We start from the raw sequence: 26,925 nt of genomic DNA, 5'->3' as shown, positions 1-26,925 counted from the left end.
AAATAAGAAATTTATAAATAAGGATAAAATGAGAGTTGATGTGTTCACATGTTAAACTGGTGCTTTACGCAGTCTGGGAGCTGCTCCAGACTCCTTCACCTTGCTTCAGTAAGGCTTGTATCAACATTTTATGCACTATCAGTGCCCGAGGTTATAACAGGTATTAAAGGATTCTGGTTGTTTTGATTTTCATCGTCTGAGCAACTGAAACCAAAGCTGCTCTCCATCCATCCATTCGCTTCCGCTAATACTTTTCAGGGTCACGCTGCTGGAGCCTATCCCAGCTGTCATAGGGCGAGAGGCGGGGTACAGCCTGGACAGGTTGCCAGTCTGTCGCAGGGCTAACACACATCATTTTATTGGAGCTCAAACTCTCAGTCATGCCTCCATGCTGGTTGGGAACTGCAGAAACCCTTGCATTTGAACCCTTAAATGGCATTCATTACTTAATGACTTAATCAAGTGTTTGGAACTCTCACTCAGTGTTGGCTCTCTCTGTGGTATTCTATCACTTCCTGTTCATGCTACAGTGCACTGTGCTGTTTTGTGTAGCTTTTGTGTGTACTTGTTTAATTAAAAACACTTTCAATTGAAATTAACTGCCCTTTATATTCACAGTACTTTTGTCTTTTATTTTAGTCTTTCGACATTTGCTAGCTTAGCTTAGTAATAAATTTATTTGTATTAAATGCAGCCTATTTGCAGCTCTGGAGGCCAGGATCACTGAATTGGCTCAGAAACCTGGAAATCCTGTAGGTAGCCTGTAGTTGGTAACTTTGCCACCATTAGCTTTCTCCCAGCAGAAACCAGGCTGGCTGGGTGATAGTGAGGAGGAGCTGAGTCCTAATTGGAAGTCCCCGATTCACTTCACCATGTTCATGTGTCTAATGATTTTTCCCCACTCTGCGACACACCAACTAAGGAACAACAACTGTGATTCTATTTTAAGAATCATGAAGTGAGAGACATCAGCACCCATCACCAATTGTCTTCCAGAGCAGGCGACACCTAACAGAAACCTGAAACTACTGGCTCTGGATAAATGTAGATTTAATAGAACAATAACTCCTGCTGGCAGTAATGACACCCAGTTACCTCAATTGGAGTCTAGGTATTGTTACAAGTTCAAATATTGAGGGTGAGCACAAAAACAGCAATTGGTCCAGGAGAGTCGGTCAAACAATGATTTTAATGAACACACGCGTGGGGAGATGAACACTGCACACAGACAGCATCGATCAATCGATCACTGAACAGATGATGGATCAATAACTGCAGCTGGATTGTGTTTGTTCTCTTCATCAGATTCCTGTCAACTCAGAATCGACACAAACACAGTAAACAGACACATTAAACTGTCTGACAACAACAGGAAGATGACACATGTGGAGGAGGTTCAGTCATATCCTGATCATCTAGACAGATTTGATTATTTTTTTCAGCTGATGTGTAGTAATGGTCTGACTGGTCGCTGTTACTGGGAGGTCGAGTGGAAAGAAACAGTTGAGATATCAGTGAGTTACAGAAGAAAAGGAAACAGTTATGACTGCGTGTTTGGATGGAACGATCATTCCTGGAGTCTGATCTGCTCTGAATATGGTCCTCATTATGTGACATCCATCTCCTCCTCCTCCCCCTCCCCTGTCTCTAACAGAGTAGCAGTGTATGTGGACTGTCCTGCTGATCCACCTCCACACCTTCAACACCACATTCACTGAAACTCTTTATCCTGGGTTTGGGTTCAATCCTGGTTGCTCGGTGCGTCTGTGCTGAGTTGGGTGTAAAGAGTGTCTCCTGTTAGAGAAACACTCTGACTGCTGAACAGTTCAGTCTGTACATGTCTGTCTGTTTCACTCAGAAACACGTTTTCAGATTCATGGATTCAATCAGTTGATGTTTTCAACTTTTCTAAATGATTCCTTGTGAACTTCTTCCTCTTCAGTCCTTTAGCAAACAAACATGTTAACATGTAGATACTAGACTAAGATGAATATATCATCTGAATGCAGGGAATGTGAACTTTGATTTTTAGGAAATTAACATAATTCCTCTCATCATCTTATAATATTAGAATATTTCAAATCAATCCAATGTATTTGAAATGTCAGATATAAAATCGAGCACTTCACTCTCGCTCTGCAGGCCTACTTGTTGTTCCTAGAGTATTTAAAAGTAGAATGGGAGGGAGAGCCTTCAGTTTTCAGGCCCCTCTTCTGTGGAAACAGCTTCCAGTTTGGATTCAGGAGACAGACACTATCTCTACTTTTAAGATCAGGCTTCAAACTTTCCTTTTTGCTAGAGCATATAGTTAGGGCTGGACCAGGTGACCCTGAATCCTCCCTTAATTATGCTGCAATAGGTGTAGACTGCTGGTGACTGAGTGTTTCTTCTTCATTCACCATGTTTGTATATACAACTCTCTGCCTTTAATTATGAGTTATTGTATTATTGTCTTTACCTTACAATATAACATGTGAATATAAAGCACCTTTAGCTGACTGCTGTGCTATAAGAATAAAATTAAACTGAAGGTAACACTGTAATATGTGTGTCTGTGTTTGTCTGTGTGTGTCCTGGAACTACCTGCTGTACTGTAAGACAAATATGAAAGCTACTGGACCAGTTCTAGGTTGGCAGGAGTGGTGGAGCAAAGCACCGTGTAAAGATCAGAACTGAAAACCTTTGAATGAAAAGTCGGCATCTTTAATAAAACACAAACAGGTCACACTTAACCGTCCATAGATTAAGATCATTTTAGTTATCCCAGCTTTGTTCTAAATGACACACCGAGGTTATTCTTTAAGCTTTAGTTCTTGATTTACAAATAAGATTGAAACTAAAACCTTCAGTTTCACAGTTTCACAACTTATTTAAGACAAACTGAGAGTCTGAGAGTCTAAAACCGGTCTGTTCTGCAGGGCAAATAAAGCCAACTTAGTGCTATGAGCTCAATGAATTTATGCCCACTACTGATCATGGTGAGCAGTTTCTGTCTTTGCTTGCAAGAATTCTAAATTGTTCTCAAACCCAATTTGGTGCTTAAACACAGAGTTCCTATAGAAAAATCTAATTTGGCTCAAAACAAGAAAATAATAATAATCATTAGCATATAACATGAGTCAATAGTTCAAATAATCACACTTTCAGTTCAGTTCTATGTCAGTGTGATCAGATCAAAGCACCCCTCCAATCCGGTCGTTAAGTCTGACGTCACTAGCCGTGTCTGGGCCTAAACTCCGCTGCAGGTCCATATATATAACGATCACTATGGCATTACTGAGTTGAAAAACTGTCTAAAGTCTTTCATCTTTAATAAAATGATCAGCGTTCTGCTCTACCAGGTGTAACAATTGAGTTTAACATCCAGGCATCCATGAAAACTGAATTTATGACATTTAACGGAGTTAGAAGTTAGCAGGAAGTTAGCTCGCTAGCTTCTATCTAAATACAATATAGCATATCCTGACTGCGGGGTTTTGGAAACAAATTAAAACGTACAGCTCTGCTATCACTTCCAGCATAAATGAAGACAGAAAACTAAAGAGCAGTGACGTTTGTAGGGTTACTAAAGTTTGGTCAGCTGGTATATAATGATGTGCTAGCGACACAGCTATGTTAGCATAATATAAACAAGCTAACTTTTTTTCCACTCGACAAAAGTTAACGTGAGTGTTCTCAGTGGTCAGGAACAAATGTAATCGCATGGCAGGATGCTGTAAAAGGAACATGGGGGAACATGTTCCCTCTAAGCCTGAAGGAAAAAATAAGGAACACACACATGTAAAGGAAGCACTCAAAACGTGCGGCTATCCTAAATGGGCGTTCTTAAAGTCAGCAAAGAGGCACAGAAAAGAAGACCAGACACCAGCGAGGGAGGATAAGAAGGACAGACACAACAACATTGTCATCCCCTATGTAGCCGGTGTATCAGAAAAACTCAGGAGAGTTTTCTCCAAGCATGACATCCCGGTGCATTTCAGACCCAGCAACACGCTCAGACAAAAACTGGTTCACCCGAAAGATAAAACGCCAAAACACAGACTTAACAATGTGGTGTATGCTGTACAGTGCAGCGAGGAATGCCCAGACCTCTACATTGGAGAGACCAAACAGCCACTTCACAAGCGCATGGCACAACACAGAAGAGCCACCTCCACAGGACAAGACTCAGCAGTCCATCTGCATCTTAAGGATAAAGGACACTCTTTCGAGGATGCCAATGTTCACATTTTGGACAGAGAGGACAGATGGTTTGAAAGAGGAGTGAAAGAAGCCATCTATGTCCACTGTGAGCGACCATCTTTGAACAGAGGCGGGGGTTTACGACACCAACTCTCTGCCATCTATAATCCAGTTTTGAGATCCCTTCCCAGACACCTTAACGCCCACTCACATCCTGGGCCATCTGATCTCAGGAATTCGCATGATAAGGTGGGGCCAGGTTTCACAATGAACTCACCCGAAACTCTGGCTGATTGGGGCCCACACCCAGTTTCACACCTTGGCTCAGGCGATTAGAGGATCATCAGGGGGTCCTTTTGTCCCTCCGTGGGGGGTCACTCCCACTAGGTTTATATCTGGGACTCTCCACCATTTGACCTTAGAACTGAAGAAGCTTCTCGGATGAGAGGTGAAACGTCTTCAAGTAACTTAAAGAAGTCCAGACGCTTTTCTATGCAAGCTCCTTTGACTACGATGACCTGGATGACTGAGAACCTTCACAGACATGCTGTAAAAGGACCAAACTTCAGCCAGGAGAACAACTGAGATGATCAATCCACAATACGAGGTTAGTCATTCATATACTGCTGCATGGGCTGGGCTGTAGTTACATCGTAAGGTTTTAAAAACTGAGCTTAAATAAATGATTAGCAGGGAGGTCAACAGTGATCACTGACTGTTTTAGGAGCTTTTTGAGATTAAATAGAAGAAAATACAAAACATTAAACATGTTAACAACACAAAAGCCATATTAAATGCAGACTACTTTAGGCCCAGAAGTAGGATTCCTCACGTCATCACTTAACGACCGGATGGCCAAACCCATCTGTTCTCTGATTGGATAGTTAAATTTGTGATTGACAAGACATTGGCCAATCAGATGAAAGGAAGAAAAAACGGGTCAAAATTCATACTTGTAACTTGATACTTGAGTGCAGAATTTGACATGTATTTTTTGGCTAAGTCCACACACAAATTCTTTTTACACATACAAATCCTGATTTACAAGTACAAAATATTTACGACCACAATTTGAGTCGGGAGATGGCAGGACTGGTTGCTTGTTTCCCAGAAAAGAGTCATAATAGTATTTGTTTTTGTTGTGGTATTATACTGTATTGCCCACTTACAGGGTCATCCTGTTTGTGAAGCAGATCACTGATTCACATTGAAGTTCAGCATGCTGGAACTTCTAATTTCAACTGCTGAAATGAATTAAATCTTTTAAAAGGTAGTCATTGTCCTGTACTTCCCGAAAGAAAGAAAAAACCAAAGAACACTAACAGAGGTCAGGTTGCCCAGGTGTTTGGCCTGGTCTATCAGAGATCCTGAGGGCAGCTGTGGATCATCCAGCAGGGGGCAGCCTTATAGCAATCGGAATATGAATGTGAGTGAATGTTAGATAACCAGCATTTATACAGAAGTAAAAGCTTAGAAAAAGTGTGTGTGTGTGTGTGAATAATGCAAGTGGTGTAACTTGCTTCATTCACCCACTCTGAGTAATGAGAAAAACGCTATATAAGAACCAGTCTGTTTGTTATTTACACAAATATCAAAGCTGAATCTCTCTCTATTCCACTTTTCTTAACACCTGCCATGATATTGAGAGAAGAGTAAGGTTGCTAGCATAGCTGAAGATTGAGGTGATGTTTGCATGCTGGTGCCTTTTAAGCTAATGTCAATTGGTAGGCCCATGAACCTGCTATACAGGAAGTCTGGTTCAGCTCCTTGAAGTTCTAATCCCTGATCCTATGAGTCGATGTGGGTGGGAGGACTCACACAGCCTGACTGCCTTGACATCTGCGTGTCTTCCCTGCTCACCCTGATATAAAGAAATCTGAGTAGTCTCGCGGGTCAAATCGCATCAGTCACACCTACTATGGCAGCTCCCCTGTTGATCATGGCACTTTGTTTTTTATCTGACTTGGTTTCAGAGTCTGGACAGCAGGCCCCAAAGAAAGATATTACTTGGAAAGGCTAGAGCAATCTATTTGAGCTATTTGGACAAATATAGATTAATAGTTGTTTGTATATATATATATATATATATATATATATATATATATATATATATATATATATATATATATATATATATAACAACACCCAGCACGCCCCTGCGGGCGGTTTATCCTTCAAGCTCGGGTCCTCTACCAGAGGCCTGGGAGCTTGAGGGTCCTCCGCAGTATCTTAGCTGTTCCCAGGACTGCGCTCTTCTGGACAGAGATCTCCGATGTTTTTCCCGGGATCTGCTGGAGCCACTCGCCTAGCTTGGGAGTCACCGCACCTAGTGCTCCGACTACCACGGGGACCACCGTTACCTTCACCCTCCACATCCTCTCGAGCTCTTCTCTGAGCCCTTGGTATTTCTCCAGCTTCTCGTGTTCCTTCTTCCTGATATTGCTGTCATTCGGAACCGCTACATCGATCACTACAGCCGTCTTCTTCTGTTTGTCTACCACCACTATGTCCGGTTGGTTTGCCACCACCATTTTGTCCGTCTGTATCTGGAAGTCCCACAGGATCTTAGCTCGGTCATTCTCCACCACCCTTGGGGGCATCTCCCATTTTGACCTCGGGACTTCCAGATTATACTCGGCACAGATGTTCCTGTACACTACGCCGGCCACTTGGTTATGGCGTTCCATGTACAGTGGGGCAAAAAAGTATTTAGTCAGCCACCGATTGTGCAAGTTCCCCCACCTAAAATGATGACAGAGGTCAGTAATTTGCACCAGAGGTACACTTCAACTGTGAGAGACAGAATGTGAAAAAAAAAATCCATGAATCCACATGGTAGGATTTGTAAAGAATTTATTCGTAAATCAGGGTGGAAAATAAGTATTTGGTCAATAACAAAAATACAACTCAATACTTTGTAACATAACCCTTGTTGGCAATAACAGAGGTCAAACGTTTACTATAGGTCTTTACCAGGTTTGCACACACAGTAGCTGGTATTTTGGCCCATTCCTCCATGCAGATCTTCGAGAGCAGTGATGTTTTGGGGCTGTCGCCGAGCAACACGGACTTTCAACTCCCGCCACAGATTTTCTATGGGGTTGAGGTCTGGAGACTGGCTAGGCCACTCCAGGACTTTCAAATGCTTCTTACGGAGCCACTCCTTTGTTGCCCGGGCGGTGTGTTTTGGATCATTGTCATGTTGGAAGACCCAGCCTCGTTTCATCTTCAAAGTTCTCACTGATGGAAGGAGGTTTTGGCTCAAAATCTCACGATACATGGCCCCATTCATTCTGTCCTTAACACGGATCAGTCGTCCTGTCCCCTTGGCAGAAAAACAGCCCCATAGCATGATGTTTCCACCCCCATGCTTCACAGTAGGTATGGTGTTCTTGGGATGCAACTCAGTATTCTTCTTCCTCCAAACACGACGAGTTGAGTTTATACCAAAAAGTTCTACTTTGGTTTCATCTGACCACATGACATTCTCCCAATCCTCTGCTGTATCATCCATGTGCTCTCTGGCAAACTTCAGACGGGCCTGGACATGCACTGGCTTCAGCAGCGGAACACGTCTGGCACTGCGGGATTTGATTCCCTGCCGTTGTAGTGTGTTACTGATGGTGACCTTTGTTACTTTGGTCCCAGCTCTCTGCAGGTCATTCACCAGGTCCCCCCGTGTGGTTCTGGGATCTTTGCTCACCGTTCTCATGATCATTTTGACCCCACGGGATGAGATCTTGTGTGGAGCCCCAGATCGAGGGAGATTATCAGTGGTCTTGTATGTCTTCCATTTTCTGATGATTGCTCCCACAGTTGATTTTTTCACACCAAGCTGCTTGCCTATTGTAGTTTCACTCTTCCCAGTCTGGTGCAGGTCTACAATACTTTTCCTGGTGTCCTTCGAAAGCTCTTTGGTCTTGGCCATGGCGGCGTTTGGAGTCTGACTGTTTGAGGCTGTGGACAGGTGTCTTTTATACAGATGATGAGTTCAAACAGGTGCCATTCATACAGGTAACGAGTGGGGGACAGGAAAGCTTCTTACAGAAGACGTTACAGGTCTGTGAGAGCCAGAGATTTTCCTTGTTTGAGGTGACCAAATACTTATTTTCCACCCTAATTTACGAATAAATTCTTTACAAATCCTACCATGTGAATTCATGGATTTTTTTTTCACATTCTGTCTCTCACAGTTGAAGTGTACCTCTGGTGCAAATTACTGACCTCTGTCATCATTTTAGGTGGGGAAACTTGCGCAATCGGTGGCTGACTAAATACTTTTTTGCCCCACTGTATAAATGGCTGAATTTCCATATTGCCAGCGCCCTGAAATTTTGCTAGCAGTTTTTACCAGAAGTCCCAACTGATTCTTATTCTTCACAGTCAAGGTATTGAACCAGGTAGCGATACAAAAACATAATGGATTACATAAACCTTCTATAAAACAAAGACAACATGTCAGATGAGACATTACTCCGCACAATCCCAATATCAGCAGTTTTAATACTAGTACAGTAATAGTAAACAAGAGGACTTCCCAAATCAATAATCATGTCTTTAGTTTTAGACACATTGAGTGAATAGAAGGACTCACCACACCAAGCCACAAAATCTGTCACCAGTCTTTCCATTTTATTATTATCTCATAACACTTGTTTCTTCAGCTACCATGTCTCATGTGGACTTTACAGTGTCTACAGTCTCAGATCAACACATCCCTGCCCTCCAGCACAATCAGCAGCAGGGGCAGCGACTCCTCAACAGCAACATTGTACCCTTTAGGTAAAACATAGAATATGCATGATTTGCATTGTTCCCACATAATGTCAGTGATCGTATGATACAATTCCACATTAGATTCTTGATGAATGTAGGTTATTGTTATTCAGCCCTGTTCTAATGTGCCTCTTTATAACTTTGAGCATCTGCCCCTTCAAACATATCTGCACAGCCCTGAACCTAAGCCTGATATAAGCTGGTGAAATGTTAACTTATAACAAGGTGTTGTTGTTTATCCGGTTCTTCTCAGCTGTCCAGGGAAATGCAGAGATTGTCTTCCTCAAAGTCAAATATTTGAAATGGAGACAGCTTTAATGTGTCAAGGACATTATGTCATTACAACATGCCAAAGTGCAACAATAACATGTTTTCTCTAAAGTGAAGTATAACGAATTTAAATGCAAAAAAAGAACAGTTTGAGCTCTTTATCTTATTTTATTGATGTTCAGTGACGTACAGCAATGCATTTTTAATCTGTTACAGTTTATTTTCCTACAAGTGTGGGATTCAGCCCAATCCCAAGTCGACCCTAAGATTTAAGAGTTAGTTCCTTCTCTCGTGCTTATTTAAATTTAGTTTTTTGTCTTGTGTTTTAACGCTTGTCGTGGTTAACCTGTGGTTAACATCACAGCGCTATAAACTGCAGGTCATGCCTTAAGTCAAAGTCTGCAGACATAAAGACTCACAGAAAGTTTTTCTCAAAGACCTCAGGCTTCTCATCTGAGCAGGGCCATTGGGATTGGACCGCTTACTGTCATTAATAGAAAGTTATATATTTTATATTTGCATATATAAATATATTAAACACAATTCTACTATATAACATAACAGCAACATGCATATATTATACTTCCCAACACCAGTTTAACTAAACATATATAAATTTCTCTCGAGTTTACAGTCCGGTCTCTTTTCCCAACCTTCCTGTTTCCACTTGAGCTGCTCTTTTTTAGATTGTAGAAATCACATTCAGGTCTTTTACATTTTAAAACCGCTGAATTTAACACGGGCCTCAAACGTACACAGAGAGAAAAAAACTAAAGAAACAGAAAACTTTATTGTCAAGAGTTTTTATGTTTATAGATCTGTAACAATGTTACCTGATTTATTACTCTGTAAAAACCCACAAAGGACTCATTGTTTTATTAATAGAAAAATAAGCTCAAATCACCAAGAAAACACATTAAGATCAAAATAAAAGAAGTGAAATTATCAGGACTTGAGTCTAACTTAGCATTTTAATTTACGTGTTTCATTAAATATTGCTTCTTGTATACTTGCCTATGTGATGCATTTGTGTAAGTCAGCAGAGGTTGCTGTCACAATGAAACAGAACTATGGATCCTAATAAACTGCACACAGACAAAGCCTGTGCAGTGACGTCCACAGATGGACAGGGTCTAAGGTGTTAGAAGCCTCACTGAAAAACAAAAACAAGAGACTAGAGCCTATCACGAAAACTAGTGAGTGGACCTCTGATTAAAGAATTTCTACCAAACTACAACTGCAGCTGAACAAATGAGCTGTAGGTGGAACTTTACACTCTGAAATATTGAAAGATTTAAAGGATGAGACAGCTCAGCACAGCATGTTATTAACTTCACACATCAGTAGGGCTGCCACAAGCGATTATTTTGATAGTCGACTAGTCACCGATTATTTTTGCGATTAGTCGACTAATCAGATCGTCATCCATTGGACGTAAAACGTACAGCTTATTGCACCAGCAGCATCTGCTCTCATATAACTATCATTAGCTTACAGGTTTAAGTGTTTAAGGTCTGTGCTAACTAAAAATAAAGACAAGATGGTAGTTTATTAAATTTTAATGAAATTTGCAGATTGTTTCGGTGGAGTTTAATAAACTCAGCCGTCTGCTCCTTGCTATCTAAAGTATAACAGGACACCGGAGTATATTCTCGAGCATCTCACACTTCTTATAGTAAGTTGTCTGCTTGACGTTTATTCAGCTGCCAGGAGTCCGGTGTTTTCACCGGCGCTAGTGAGCCTTGCCCCCGGCTCGCTATCGAGCTGGTGGGTAACAGACGTCTCCGAAAACGTTGAAGTGGTTTTGAAAATATGTGGTGTCTTGATAAACTGAGCAGATATTTGAGGTTTACACAGCTACTTTCTCACCTGAAAATATGTTATACGTTTATTTTGTGACCCAGAAAGAATAATAAGAGTAATATTAAAACTAACTAGCTGCCACCATTGTTGGAAACTAAGCTGGGCCGCGCTATGAATTCTGTGACGCTGCTTCTTCTTCTTCGGGGTTTAACGGCAGCTGGCATCCTTGTACATGCAGTGCTGCCATCTTCTGTTTCAGTCCGTTATTACACTCTTAAATCCTACTACTTATTCCTGCATCTTTTGGGATCTTACAAAGCTTCAAAGGACGTGTCGACTATTAAATTAGTCGTCGACGATTTTGATAGTCGACTAATCGTGGCAGCCCTTCACATCAAGTGGTTCAGTCCAGTCAGTCTTCAGTTTTGCAGCCACCATCCACATCCTGCTTCTTCAACTGGTCGTCATGGTAACTCTGGACTTTCCTCCAACGAATCCTGAAGTCTGTCAGTCCTTCTGACAGCATGAGGCCTGACAGCTGGACAAAATGTGCAGATGATGAAAAACATGAAGCATAGTTTGAACTTGTGTCAAGTTTGTGTTGGTGACTGAACTGCTGACCTGCTGTGAAACCTGCTGCTGGATCTCTGTGCTGTGCATGTCTGCCTCTGACTGAAGCTTCATTTTCACCACTGTTTGCTTTGTCACTGCTAAAAATGAACCACGTATAACAACACAAACATTAGTGTTTTACATGATGACAGGATCTTACAGTGTTTGCATTCTGGACCTCACCTGTGAAACAGAAAAAACTGAAACTGAAGGTGCTGGAGCCATCTTCCCATGTCCCCGTCTTTAAATAAAATACTCCATAGTACTCAGTGTGATAATAGTTACTAGGCTGAGAAGACTTCCAGTTAGTGAATGTGGAGGTTGTGTTGTCAGACCAGAAGGCCCAGGGATCCCTGTAGAGACCAATCCACACATACTGAACCCCTGATCCATTCAAAGTGAGCGTGATGTTGGATTTCTCCTCTTTGCTTCTTATACTGGTCAGGTCTGTGTGGTATGTCCTGCAGTACGACTGAGCCGCTGACCAGGAGCGGCTCTCCTTCACTAAGATGTAACTTGTGTTTTTGGCTGCGAAAGATTCAGAAAATGATTAATTTTGAAACATGCCTAGTCTCATAGAATTGTAGAGATAAGTAGGCCAACAAATCTTTTTCCTACCATTGTAACACAGGAAAGGGTAAGAATCTCCACAGGGTCTATCATCCATCTGTGTTTGTCCCTGAAGAGCCACACAGTATTCATTTGCATTTACAATGTCTGGTTGGCCGTTAGCCCAGATCAAAAATTCATGTGTACTGCCAACATAGAAAAGTTTTTCCTCCATGGACCACTTCCAGCTGTAACGATCATCATAGAGCCCTATCCAAGCCCAATCATGGACCCTTGGTGAAATTGAGAAAAGCAGTTGGTTGATGTCGCTGTTGTAGATGGTGACCAAGTCAGTGAAGTGTTCTCTGCAGTAACTCTGAGCTTCAGTCCAGGTCATTTTCTGGTTCACAAAGTGATATTCTCTGGAGTGGGGAGGAAGAGTGGAAAGTCCTCCTGAGAAAATGAAAAGATTTTATTTATGTATAAACATATATTTTATATTTTCCCTTAAATTTTTACAAATATTTAAGTCATTTTATTTATTTATTTTTATAATGTTTGGTTTACCACATTTCTTGGTTCAAACTGTTTGAGGGAAGTGTTTTATTTCACATCACTGCACACCTTCAAACTTCAAACTTGTTTGAGTCCAAATGGAGGAAATGATAGCATATGAAAGAAAGTCCAACTGGTGAACGAGCTGTATTTTTAATTTTATTTATTTTTCTCTTCTCTGTAGTCAAACTGCAACAAGTATGTGTAGTGCAGCCATGTACAACTAATATAGTTCAACTAATAATACATGTATTACAACATTTTTGGAACATCATTTTAAAGGAGTGAGTACAAAATTGAATGTTTCTCAACTCTCAAATGACCTGAAGACAAAGATTGTTCACCATCATGGTTCAGGGGACGGATACAGAAAGATGTCTCAGAGATTTAAGCTGTCTGTTTCCACAGTTAGGAACATATTGAGAAAATGGAAGACCACAGGCTCAGTTCAAGTTAAGGCTCGAAGTGGCAGACCAAGAAAAATCTCGGAGAGACAGAAAGGACGAATGGTGAGAACAGTCAGAGTCAACCCACAGACCAGCACCAAAGACCTACAACATCATCTTGCAGCAGATGGAGTCACTGTGCATCGTTCAACCATTCGGCACACTTTATACAAGGAGTGAGAGTGATGCAGAGGAAGCCTTTCCTCCACCCACAGCACAAACAGAGCCGCTTGAGGTTTGCTAAAGCGCATTTGGACAAGCCAGCTTCATTCTGGAATAAGATGCTGTGCCGGGGCTGGATATTTCAACAAGACAACGACCCGAAACACTGCTCAAAATCCACTAAGGCATTCATGCAGAGGAACAAGTACAACGTTCTGGAATCTCAGTCCCCAGACCTGAATATTATTGAAAATCTGTGGTGTGAGTTAAAGAGAGCTGTCCATGCTCGGAAGCCATCAAACCTGAATGAACGAGAGATGTTTTGTCAAGAGGAATGATCCAAAATACCTTCAACCACAATTCAGACTCTCATTGGAACCTACAGGAAGCGTTTAGAGGCTGTAATTTCTGCAAAAGGTGGATCTACTAAATATTGATTTCATTTCTTTTTTTGTGGTGCCCAGATTAATGCACCTGCCTGGTTTTGTTTAAACAGTTATTGCACACTTTCTGTAAATCCAATAAACTTCATTTCACTTCTCAAATATTACTGTGTGTCCCCTATATGATGTATTTAACTGACATTTTTTTATTGTAACAACCAACAATTTATACAGGAAAATAATGACCATTAACAAGGTTGCCCAAACTTTGCATCCCCTTTTTGGCTCCTACCTCAAAGCACACTGTGTGCTGTCGATCTTATGTGCTGCACAATAATGTTTAATATTTAGTATTTACTGTCATATTCCCATATATCATTGTGATGTTGTTTATTCTATTACTCTTGTTCTCTTCTGCTTGTTTTCTTTTTTCTTTCTCAACAGGTGATCCAGGTGATCAATATATGCATTTTTTTTCCTCTGCTCATTCTGTTGGTTTTTGTTTTTCGGCCCTTCTCCCCCGTCCCTCTTCTCAGCTGTTTCTCTTTCCCTCTTTCTTTCTCCCCTTCTTTCCTCCAGTCAAGTCTGTCCCGTATTCAGCAAGTGAAAATGAAATAAACAATAAAAGGTGAATCAAATGGACCATTACGGCAAGGCTGGGATGGTCAATTTGGTAAAGTAAATCCGTTGGGCATCTTTCTTCGCCTTTAGACAATAATTCTGATGGCAAAAGAGCCAAACGGGACAGGCAAAAAAAACAAAAAACGCACGTCCTTTGAAGCTTTGTAAGCTGAACGATAGGCTATAGGCTAATTGCTAACTAGAACAACAATACGTTGTTCACGTGGAACAGAAAGCGCAAGTACGGAAGACAAGGGGTTGTCACATGATTCGGAAGGCATTGTGGGCATTGTAGGCTCGGCATTTTGCCGTAACACGGGCAGAAATATTGCAGTTCAGTGCATTCGTTACTGGAATTTTTCGTGAAACGGGGTATTTGTAAGTCGGGGTTCCACTATACAGCAAAAGTAATTTCCCCCAGGGATCAATAAAGTATTCTGATTCTGATTCTGATTCTGATTCAGTTCAAAAGTTATAGTGCTTCTCCATACAATGGGTTTTGTTAAATAATATCATGGGTTTGTATTAACTTTAGCTTTAACTGAGCAGACCAGCAACATATTCCTCCCAAAAAGTTCAGCCATTTGTGTACATGGCCATATCACTAAAGGTTAACTTGACTTTAACCATCTCATGTCACTTACCTACCAACTACTCCTGGCCCTTTTTTTAATCAGTTCTGAATTCTTCAGTAAATCCTTCTTTTACATTTTAAAAGATTAGATTTCATTATAATGTCTGTACACCATAATAAGCATCGTATCAAAAAATGAAAAAACAAATCAAATTCCTGAAAATATCACACTATGTATAGTTTAAAAACTTAGCATATCTATCTGTCTATCACAGCTACTGCTGTGAACTCAGTCCACTATCTTAGTGAAGTGGCTGTGTTAGCTTGATAGCTGTTAGCTTATTAAGTATTGGTGCCAGTGAGAATTGGTTTGCTGGCATGTCAATAAAACTGACTTGGAAAACATAGAAATCTAAAGAAAATTAGCATACTTACTGTGATACAAATAATACTGGTAATGGTCAACGCTTTATAGCTGGTGTTCCTGGGCTTTCAATGAATCTCCACTCCCGCCCACTCATATTGCAAAGCAAACAACGGCAAAAAAAGTGGGCGAACCTCCATACATCACACAAAATTACCTCACAAGTTGAGTTTTTCTTGGAAGAAATACATTCAAAGCAAACAGCTAGTTGACTGTTTTTACAGCTAGCAGTTGATATAGGCTTTTTTTTTAATCATAAATTCACTACAGTAAATTCCTAATTTTTGTCATATATTTTTATAACAAACTTTATGTGATGTTTCAAAAAGAAATTTGTTAAACAGTGTGCATAATGTTAGTGCAAGAACCTGTGAGCAACTGATAATAGTCAAGGTCAATCTCAAAAAGACATAAAAAAAAAATCTATTTTATGTTTGTGGTCAAATTGACCCCACGAATCGAAACATTCTAAAGATGGCTGCGATATAACTGAGATAAATATGTGAAATTAAATGAAGTTTTTAAGTAGCGGGTATTTTTTAAGTTGTCTTAAACTTTTGATCAGGACTATATGCACCTTCATTCTCTGCAACACATCAGCCAGTGCTTTCCCTTTACAGTCATAGTCCCTACATTTAAAATCCCTACTCTTACACACCATACTGCCTTTACCTCCCTATATTTATACACCTTCCCCTATCCTCCTCCTTTGTCAAAGCCCAGCAGTTTGTAATGGCACTGAGCTTATCAACAGCACTGGTGCTGGGAAATGTTAACTCAGGGCGCTAACAATCCAGTATGGAAATGTACTTCTTATCCACATATTTGACTGTGACTTGATGTCAGGTGCCATTCCTGGTACAAGTCTTCTTATTTTATCTGGGCTTAGGACTGTCATGATACAGGATACATTGGCTGTTGTTAAAAACTGTAATCCACAGTAACTATTTAGTTTAATAGCTAAACTAAATAGTAACACAATTTAAAGTGAATGCAGGTATTGTGGTATAAGTAGGTAAAGATTTTCTCTCTGTCATTGTTGTAAATGTGTTAATAAATACATTTATTTTTAAAAAAAAACTTAACATGTAATCTGATTACCCAAATGACATTAATCTGTCTCAGTAAGTTTATAAACTATATTTCAATGTTTAATATTTTATATTACTGACCTGAGAGCAGCAGGATGAGCACTAAACAGGTTTCTTCCATTCTTTGCTTCTGTAGAACAAATATAGTCGTCATGATTATTTTTGTCATTTTTTATCATTTAGAATCAGAATCAGAAAAGTGTTTGTCAGATATTGAGCAGATTTACAACATTAGGAAATTGCTGCGGTACTTAGTGGGAAACATACTATAAGACAAACACTTAGATAAAAAAAAAATATATGAAAAGTGCTAAGCAGATTGATATATACATTAATGTAGGTGATGATCGGTGCAAAAATGGAACAGATGCAGAGAACACAATACAGGTCATGTGTTTGTGGTGGGACCAGTCATATGGTTATTGTTCATGAGTCCAACAGCAGAGGGGAAGAAACTGTTCTTATGGCGAGAGGTTCGGGTCTGAATGGACCGGAGCCTCCTGCCTGAGGGGAGCAGGTCAAACAGACAGTGTCCAGGGTGAGAAGGGTCAGCTGAGATCCGAGCTGCACGCCCCAGTGTCCTGGAGCTGTAGGTTTATTATCTCCAGTCTGATAAGATGCTTAATATAGAGTTTAGTGTGTATATCCAAAATAATTATACCTTTTGAATATCTAAAAGTCTATTGTATCTTTAAATGGTTTCAATCATCAATCATAAGTTTATATGTTTTGTCATTAATAAATTAATGATGCGTAACTTACCGGGCAGCTCATCTAGTCATCTGCTGACTGGGGCTGACTTTTAACAAGGTTTTTGTTTGATTTCTTTGTATATTTTACTGTCAAATGAGGACATCAAGAGGGAGTGAACTAAAGTGAAGGTAATGTGGTAATGTTATGGTAATGGGGCGATCGTGGCTCAAGAGTTGGGAGTTCGCCTTGTAATCGGAAGGTTGCCGGTTTGAGCCCCGGCGTGGACAGTCTCGGTCGTTGTGTCCTTGGGCAAGACACTTCACCTGTTGCCTACTGGTGGTGGTCAGAGGGCCCGGTGGCGCCAGTGTCCGGCGCCTCGCCTCTGTCAGTGCGCCCCAGGGTGGCTGTGGCTACAATGTAGCTGCCATCACCAGTGTGTGAATGTGTGGATGCCTGAATGTGTAAAGCGCTTTGGGGTCCTTAGGGACTAGTAAAGCGCTATATAAATACAGGCCATTTACCATAATGTTATGGTAATGTTTTAATAAATGTTAATTAATAATATTATTGCATTCATGTTTTTAAGCCAATGCTGTAAACACACTTTTCTAAACTATTACAGTATAAACCAGTTTATTGATTATCACCTTACTCAGGCTTATCTGTAATTTTTGAAAAGGTAACAATTGTCAGTTTGTCCAGACAGTCTACAGAAGGTTTGGCACCACATGAAAAACCTATGCAAGGTTACAGAAAGGTGAATACTCTTTAACAATATTCAAATCATTAGGGAAATCAAGCCGTTAAAGCGGGAAACACACACACACACACACACAAAGAAGCTCAGACATGTTTCTAAGGATCAGACAACATGGGTGTTAGTAACAAGCGGGGAAGATATATGGAGTCTGTGCTTGTCATTTGTCTTCATCATTCAGGGCACTGTACAATTTATTAGGAGGCAATTCATTTTTGTCAATTATACTTAAAAAAATGTTAATGTTCTTGTAGGTAGAACTTAACAACAAAGCATTTTAACTTAAAAAGTACTTTGTGCACATGTCCATGTTTCAGTGAGCTGACTAATCATTTTAAAACTCAGTGCACCACAAAAGAAAAAACACTCCTTCACTTAAATTTTTGAGTATATTGAACAAAATCTTTTTGTCATCACTTAACAACAGAAAATATTAAGCTTGTGTAACACATAAAAGTGAGTCTGAAAACCCTTTGTGTTTGAATTGCATGCCCTGTACCATCAGAATCAGAAAGACTTTATTTATCCCCAAGGGGCAATTAACATATAACAGAGCAGCATGGCAATGAAGATAAGGATAGGGCAATAAGAGTGAGATAATAAATACACGGTGAATAAAGAACTGTAAATTAAAAATAAGTTAGTTAAGTGTCGGCAGTAGAAATAGACTGTAGAGTAGTTTATGTTTCTGGTGTGGGAAGTGTTCTTATCGGCTGGAGTTAAAAAGCAGAGTGCCTTTGGGGACAAAGGTGGCGCTCCTCCTCTCAGTCCTGCAGGAAATGCAGCGGAGGCGTCGCCCAGAGGGGAGCCATTGAAATGTGGGGTGAAGAATGTGAGAGGGGTCGTTGATGATTTTGGCTGCCTGTCTAAGGACCTGTTGGCTGAAAACCTGAGCCAGAGTTCTGACAGGCCAATGATTTTAGAGCACACTGATGCAGTGTGCTGCAGTCTGTTCCTGCTCTGAACGGTGAGGGAGTGGAACCAGCAGGTGATGGAGAAGGTCATGATGCTTTCCAGGAAGGCATAGTAAAAAGTCGTCTTGATGGGTGTGCTGACTCCAAAGGAGTTGAGTTTCCTAAGGAGGTATAGCCGGTGGTGGCACCTCCTGAGAATCTCCTCTGTGCTGCGGAGAATTTCAGGAGGTTGTCAAAGATGGTTCCCAGGTATTTGTACTCCTCAACTACCTCCACTGGCTTCCTGTGGATGGTGGTGTGACTGAAGCAGCCAGATCCCTCTACCTACTGGAGAAGGACACCACCATCTCTTTGGTTTTGCTCACGTTCAGTTCAAGTTTGGAGCTGTCACACCACTCTACAAACTCCTGAAGAGTGGGCCTGTGGTGTTGTGAGGGGCAGTGACATGAGAACTGTCGTCAGCGTATTTAACCAGGTGACAGTTGGGCTGTGTGGATCTGCAGTCATCAGTGTAGAGGATGAAGAGCAGGGGGGGAGCACACAGCCCTGAGGGGAGCCAGTGGAGGTGGAACAGAGACCGGAAAGACAGTTGTTGACCCAAACTTTCAGAGCCCTGTTGGTCAAAAAGTCCAATATCCACAGGATCAGCTGATCATCCAGGTGAAATTAGGAGGAAAGTTTAGTGGCCAGGATCTGAGGCTGCAGAGTGATGAATGGTGATGAGAAATCAGCAAACAGAAGTCTGGCCGAGGAGTCAGGGAGCTTAATTTGTTTGTGTATGGAGTCCAACATGAAGATTTTTGCATCATCAACAACTCTGCGTGCACGGTAAGCAAACTGGAGTGGGTCCATCACGGGGTCTTACGATGAGCTGTTTTATGATCTTCTCCATGGCCTTTATCACCAGGGAGCTGAGGGCCAGAGGACGAAGATCATTCAGAGACTTTGGGTTGTTTCTTCTGGGGATGGGGATGACTGTGGAGTGTTTCCACAGCTGGGGGACGGTGTGACTATCAATTGAGTGTTGAAATGGAGTCTGGAACACACTTCCTAGTTGCCCTGCGCAGTGCCTCAGAACTCGACTGCTGATGTTGTCAGCTCCTCTCCCTGGCCCTCCTGAGGGCTCTCAATAGGTCCTCATTCCTGAAGGTGACTGCAGAGCTGCCAGCTTTGAGTGAGGATCTGGAATCTTCAAGCTGGGCCATGTTGTCCATCTCAAACCATAATGAAAACATTATTACAACTGAAATAGGAAAAAACATTAGAGGAAACAAAAAAATCTGAGGTTGGCAACACTTCCTGGTAGGTTTCATGTTTTATAGTGTTTTATTAATATGTACTAGTTATATAATTTTAATGTGCAAAACATTTTTGTCACAAAACAAAAACTTTGTAGTTATTTTTTGTAATGTAGCAGAGTGAAGATGTTAAAAAAAAACTCTAGCTAGCCATGTTTTTTAACTAGCAAACATTCCTCAGAAATATGAATCTGTGATAGTTTCACAATGGCTGCTGAATGATATGAACTGAATAGCCCCCTAATAAACTGCCCTGAATCATAAAGACAAATGACAAGGTCAGACTTCCCCACTTCTTGCTACTCACACCCATGTTGTCTGTTCCTAAAAACACATCTGACCTCATTTGCTTTTAGGTTTGTACCTGCTTTAACAGCTTGATTTCCCTACTGATTTGCATGTTCTTGAAGTAGATTCACCTTTGTGTAACCTTGCTTGTGTTTCTTTGGCCCAGAGGCGCGTCATTTCCAGAGATATTTTTCTTTTAGACAAGCACAGGTATGGACACATCACCAAAAATACCACTATATGTATTTTTGGAGCAGCACCACTTCCACTACACTACATGTAGTTGTTTTATTGTCAATAAAACTCTGAAACATGAGCATTATAAAATTTATTGGTCAATATATCATAGAAACACGTTAAATGAAAGTTTAAAGTTTACTTTGGTGTGAAAACATTTGACGGCATAAAAATCCTGTTGGCACCAGTGTTGGGCAACTTACTTTATTAAAGAAGTAATTAATTATAGTTACTAGTTACTTCTTCAAAAAAGTAACTGAGTTACAATATTCTAAAAGTAATTAATTACTTGAAAAGTAACTATTGAGTTACTTTAAAAAAAAAAACTTTTAACCTTCTGGGGTCCAGGGTATTATTGTCCATTTTAACTACTTTTGATTTTCCCTCCACATTTCACCTTTAAACTATTTACTTTGCCTTGTTTGGTGTCATTCTTTTCAGCACAACCTCACGTGTCTGAATTTACAGTTATGTTTTCATTTTGACATACTGTATTAACACAATTGATCTAAAATCAGACAAAAACTGTAACAACCACAAACATGTTTAATGATCATATTTCACAACTTTAAATGCAAATATAAATTGTCAATTTTAAAATCCTATGCACAAGTTTGCAAACAACAAAGTTATTTGCATCCATTTACCTTTTACCTTAATTTTTTTAATAACCATTTCAAACTATTTACAGATCAGCTGTTCTTCAATAAGATGCCACAAATTATTTGTGCCACTCCAAAAACATAATTTCTGTCCACTATAAAGGAAACATCACAGCCTGATACCTGCAGGTCTGACAGCAGCAGGTGTATCACTCCTGTTTCTACCTGGAGACAGCAGTCGCCTCATTGTTCTGACACAACACAAAACTATCCACAACACTACACACTAACTACAAAAGACAACACATTAACTAAACACTCCAAACACGCTAAACGTCACAAATCTCTCACACCTCAAAACTCGCTCTCTCTCTTTCGGCTGTCTCTCTCTCTCTCTCTCCCTCCCTCTCTCCCTTTTTTGCTCATAAGCAGAGAGTGCTCGCTGCGCTGTCCTTAGACAGTAAACGTGACGAAACTATTGAGGAAAAAAAGCCGTGTATATATTTTTTATCATGACTCTGGTTTTACGTGGCCTATCAACACAGTTTACAAACTGGTATATATCACCTTTACTTTGTCTTTAAGTGGTCATGTGATTGACTTACCACGACTCCTTTATTCTTCCTCAGTCAAACATCATCACTCATGCGATTGTTTTGTACATAAAACAATCTAATAGGAAAATAAGGATACTAAGGATATTGATTTCATGACATTACCGTCCGCGGGAGCGCGCAGCTGCTTAAAGCTGTATCGTCTAGATTACTTACATAGTCAGCTACTTCCGTGCAACTGATATAAGATGCGGTAAGCTGAGCACAGCTTCAACCGTCTGTTTGTTGAAAAATAGTAACGGACCACATTTCCTTGTTAGTAACTCTAATGCCGTTGTAAGGATAGGAATAGTAATTAGTTAGATTACTCGTTACTGAAAAAAGTAACGCCATTACTAACACCGTTACTTGTAACGCCATTATTCCCATCACTGCTCGACATAGAGTTTTCAGTGGGAGAAAGGATGCTGAATGGAGGATAGGGACAAGTGGATGAGAAATGTGTCTGACAGCCAACTGACTCAAACAGAGACAAACATACGTGCAAAAGGGTTGAACTTTCCTGTGGCGCTGATACTAATCCCACTAGTGGAACTGATCACAGCAAAACAGAAACAGCCCACGTAATCCAACATCAACACGAAGGATAGGAATGCACTCACAACACTTAGTATTGACAACAACAACATTATCATCCTTGGGGCAGACAAGGGTATGTTGCTAAACCAGAAAGACTGAAGCAGTTAGAACAAGACAATGCTATTGACCGGACCTCGTACCACAGTCTATACCCAGAGAAATCTACACCAAGTCTGTAGGGTTTACCAAAGATACATTAACAGGGTGCAACTTAAAGACCAATTGCCTGTATGATCAACACAGTGACCTATAACGTCTCTAGGTTTCTGGCTTTGATCCTCAACCATTTGTAGACAGTTTTGAACACCACATCCAGATCACTTTGGATTTTGTTGAAAAGGTGAAAGATGTCATTATGGAGGCAGATGAAACAATGGTTGTCAGGGTCCTGGGTCTGAGCAACCCAGGATCCCTGAGCAGTTATGAATTATATTTTTATTATTATTATTATACACTGTAAAAAAAAAACAAAAACTGTAGATTTTACGGTAAAACGCTGGCAGCTGTGGTTGCCAGAAATCTACCGTAAAATTACGGGTGAAACATTTTCTTCTTTAACGGTAAGAAGGTATTGTTATTGTTGATTTTACGGTTAAAAATAGTGCTAGGGTCAATATTTTACCGTAGAAGAAAATGTTTTAACTTGAAGAAAAAATAATGTTTTTCCCTAGAATTAACATGAAAATAACATATAAAATAAAGTTTGTGCTAGAAAACGCAACATTTTTTCCCTGTAAAATTAACTATCAAAAAATAATAAAATACAATTTTATTCTGTAACCGTTTTTAGACTAGAGTGCTTTTAATTGTTCTACTCTGTAAGCTTAATACACAAACCATGATTGTATTCAAATTACTAAATGTAACACAAAAATGTCCACCTTAAATTTCCAAAAAAGTATTTTATTTAACATATTTGATGTTTTGAACATCAAACATTTACATTTGTACTCAACAAATCACAAATAGTTACTAGTTATCTCCATGACAGTAACAGTGAGGAATCACAGAATTCTTACAAGTTCTATTCAAACTGTGCAAAACCAGTGCTGTAAGTTGAGCACACATTATACTTCACATTACCTTTAGCAGACAATTCAGACAAATTTAAGTGTTTTGGTGCTGTTCTCACTACATAAATGTCAGTACACGTAGAATCTTGACTTTTCAAATTATCCAAATACAAATATAGAGAATGAAACATTTTTTCTATAATTGAAAGAAAATCTGAATTGAAGAAATTACAGGAACAAGTTTACACCCACATATTTTGCACACAGAACTGAGCAGTAAACCTGAAAATGTACATCTTAAAACTGCATCAGGTAACAAACAAAAACTTTACATTTGTTTTGAGAACTGCAAATTTTTGGATAACTACAAAATGCCAGCAATGTACATGCAGCATACGTTTACACTATTGGAATACAAATATCTTTAAAACTGGGAAAATTAAAATCCAAGAAACAAAATCGCAGGTTTACCACATTTTTACCAGATCCATTTTTCAGATATAAAACAGTGAATCAAAAGTAGACCATGTACTTTTACAAATTGTGTCTAGTAAAACTTCACATTGTTAAAAACTTCCCACTCACAATCAGAAATGTAACAATTGTTTCAAAAACAGAACATCTGTAGAGTATGTAACATAGTATACCTTTATCACTTTGTCTCAAACAAGAGGGGTAGGACTAGATCCACTCATGGTCAGCAATGTCCGAGATGAGAGTGAGGACTCTGGGATTGACTGAGAACACTTTTTTCTTCTTGGATTCAACCTTGGTGCCTCTCTCAGGATTTATGGAAAAGAAACACCTTCATGAAAAAAGGGCGAGAGAGATTGAGGAAATTAACAACCTGAGGTGGGATATCAAATGGCCAAGTTTGAAAAGCACAAAAATAAATCCATAATAAAATAAATTTTACCGTTGAAGGAACTCCAGTGTTGATCGTAGTTCTACAGGGTAGTGTATGTTAAAGCAGTAGTAACTGCCAAACATTAGGCAGATAGCAGAGGTGAAGGTTGTGATGCGGTTGTTGACAATCTTCTTGTCAATGCTCAACATGAATGGCTCAGCAGCGAAGCAGGAGGAACCTGAGAATTAAAACAACAACAACAACAACAACAAATTAAAAACTTTAATAACAAGAACTTTAATGTCAGTCATATATACAAATACAGAGATGAGATACAGAGACTTGTTACATGGATCATAGGATGAGTTATGTAACTAGTTGAACTTATATGGTTGTGTTATCCAGTGTATTAGTGAGGAAGCAACAGAACATGAAACTAAACAAGCCAAGAGTACAAGAACGTGGCAGTTACAACAGAAAAAAAAAAGTTGAATTTTGCTCTTTCAGCTTACCGCAAACGATGATGAAGGGTGTTAGTGGGATGTTGAGTAGAGAGAAGTACACAGCCAAAACCTTGTGCTTCTTTTTGGCAGAACCAAGTGGGTTCACTACTTCAAATGCATCCTGGTATAGAACCAACTTGAGGCAATGTGGATTTTCCTGAAAAAATTTGTTTGACACAAACACATTACCATCACAACAGTCCCTGAGAACATCTGGTCTTGAAACATTATTAGGATTCACTGATATGAGACCTTGCCAAAAACTTGATTCCAGCATACCCTTCAAAATATTTAGCAGAGGAACATGATAAGCAAATCTCTCCATCCTGTTCTCGTCCCTGCTCAAAAACACTTTTCTGGGTTCAACATACTTGAACACATCTTTAAAGCACTGAACTCTTGAATAAGCAGTTCTCAGGGGCCCTGTGTGACAAGCTGAGAACAAGTTAGATTGTTTTACTGTGTCACAGATTTTTATAATGTCTTCATCTGAAACTGACATATCTTTTAGAAGTGACCTTAGTCTATTCAATGTATACATCTGTCCCAATTCATGTATATTTTGTATTTCTTCAACAATGGTTTGAATGGTAGATGCTGGCAGAAGATGCTGTCCCTGTAGTTTAATGTAAAACATACATACATTTCTGAGATACAGGTCACTGAAATTAGACCCATCCATACCAGGGTCTTCTATATCTGATACACTGGCACCTTCCTGTATGGTGGCACTTGTAGATGGACTCTCTGAGTATCTTTGTTTAAACCACAAATCACATTTTCCTAACGTTTGTGTTTTCTAGACATATGGGGGGTAAATGTAGATTTTACAGAGAACTCACTTTGGCATCCTCTCACTGGACAAGTTACATGCCGTCCCTCTTCTATGTGTTCCTGTAAGTGAGCAATCAAAGCTTTAGTTCCCTCACATTGGCGTTCACAAAGTGAGACAGTGCAATTCAAACCCATTAAGGTAGCATTCTGAGAAACAGTTGCGGTACCAGTGTGGTGGCGGTAGAAGTGAGACTTTAAAGCAGCATATCCAGAAAACACCTGCTTACAACTTACTTCAACACATTTAAAAATACACCGGGGTTCATTACGATGCAGTCTGCAATGCAAAACATAAGCTGCAAAAATACATAATCAATATGACACAGCTGCGAGGCTAGCTAACTTAAAGCTTCAGCCGGATGTCAAACAAGGCGGGAAAATCCAGGCCGCATTTAGACAAAGCATTCAAATATAGCTATACTAATTAGACGGTTTCCATTAATACACCCGTCTCCAAAACATGTCTCAAAACGAGCACTGCTGGTTTTGCAAGGCTCTTTTCAGCCTGATGTAGCTAACGCTAATACTAGAAATGAGCTAAAGCTAACGTAAATTTATCATTTGCGCCTTCACTGCCTGCAACACAATGCTGTCGATAAATAAACCAAGTTGGATTATTTTCTTACCGTAGTAACTGAAAATGAGCTGTGGCAGACGTTAAATTTAAAAAAATGAGAAACAAGTCCACGAAAATGAAGATAGCGTGCTGCCGTAGTAGTCCAAAGCAAAACTTGTGTGGAGCTGTACAGACGTTATCTGCGGTGGAGCCTGATGCAGTGCGCTGATTGGCCCGTTTGAAATCAGGCGCCTTGATGTGAAACGGTGCTCTAAACATCAGGGGAAAACGCCTAGTTTTGGTAGGAGGTGCTTTTAAAATCTTTTTTCTTCATATGATAATTAACTATGAATAAATAGAACAGACAACAGATTATTGTTTTAACACTTTTGGGATTATATGAATTCACTCAATAATATAGTAAGCCTATCATTAGCTGTAGGTCTCTCAAGTTGTTGTTAGCTTTTACATTTTAAACTCATGGTTTATTGAGTTCAACAGAATGTAGATTTAACAGCTACATCCCATATTCTTTACAAAAACTACATCCAAAAATTGCCCTAATACATTTCTAGTATAAAGATCTTGGGACATATGTACCTGTTATATGAATATGCTGTATTAAATGTGCTATGAATCAAGAATGGATTTAATGTAAAGTGCTTTGGGCTTCTTGAAAACCGCTATCTAATCCATTATTATTATTATGTGAAATTAATGCAAAAATCACAAAGTCATATTA

General features: G+C 39.8%; 1 protein-coding gene and 1 long non-coding RNA gene across 2 annotated transcripts; both read right to left on the bottom strand.

Moving 5' to 3' along the window:
- Positions 1-11,222: 11,222 nt before the first annotated feature.
- LOC146712852 (putative C-type lectin domain family 20 member A) lies at positions 11,223-12,596 on the bottom strand. The gene is made up of 4 exons (XM_085452653.1): positions 12,262-12,596; positions 11,827-12,171; positions 11,653-11,741; positions 11,223-11,569 (listed from the first exon to the last, which is right to left on the bottom strand). Exons 1-4 carry the CDS (start codon positions 12,587-12,589, stop codon positions 11,444-11,446), a joined length of 888 nt encoding a protein of 295 aa, XP_085308779.1. The 5' UTR covers positions 12,590-12,596; the 3' UTR covers positions 11,223-11,443.
- Positions 12,597-23,312: 10,716 nt separating this feature from the next.
- LOC146712851 (uncharacterized) lies at positions 23,313-26,336 on the bottom strand. The gene is made up of 5 exons (XR_014919261.1): positions 26,254-26,336; positions 25,636-25,687; positions 24,803-24,950; positions 24,360-24,528; positions 23,313-24,248 (listed from the first exon to the last, which is right to left on the bottom strand). It is a non-coding gene; the product is annotated as an uncharacterized LOC146712851 (long non-coding RNA).
- Positions 26,337-26,925: the final 589 nt, after the last annotated feature.

The sequence above is a fragment of the Copadichromis virginalis genome, linkage group LG3 (assembly GCF_057382275.1).
Source record: "Copadichromis virginalis isolate Kocher_CV1m ecotype Utaka linkage group LG3, C_Virginalis_male_GT1.1, whole genome shotgun sequence".
Lineage (NCBI taxonomy): Eukaryota > Metazoa > Chordata > Actinopteri > Cichliformes > Cichlidae > Copadichromis > Copadichromis virginalis.
The sequence above is the reverse complement of the archived record's forward strand: the minus strand, read 5'-3'. Positions and strand labels throughout refer to the sequence as shown.

Excerpts from the sequence above, each read along its gene's own strand:
- LOC146712852 (XM_085452653.1), bottom strand. The coding sequence starts at position 12,589 with ATGACCTGGACTGAAGCTCAGAGTTACTGCAGAGAACACTTCACTGAC. Across the intron at positions 11,742-11,826 it reads CAGTTTTTTCTGTTTCACAG|CAGTGACAAAGCAAACAGTG; the intron begins GTGAGGTCCAGA and ends GTTCATTTTTAG. Across the intron at positions 11,570-11,652 it reads AGCAGCAGGTTTCACAGCAG|CTGTCAGGCCTCATGCTGTC; the intron begins GTCAGCAGTTCA and ends CATTTTGTCCAG.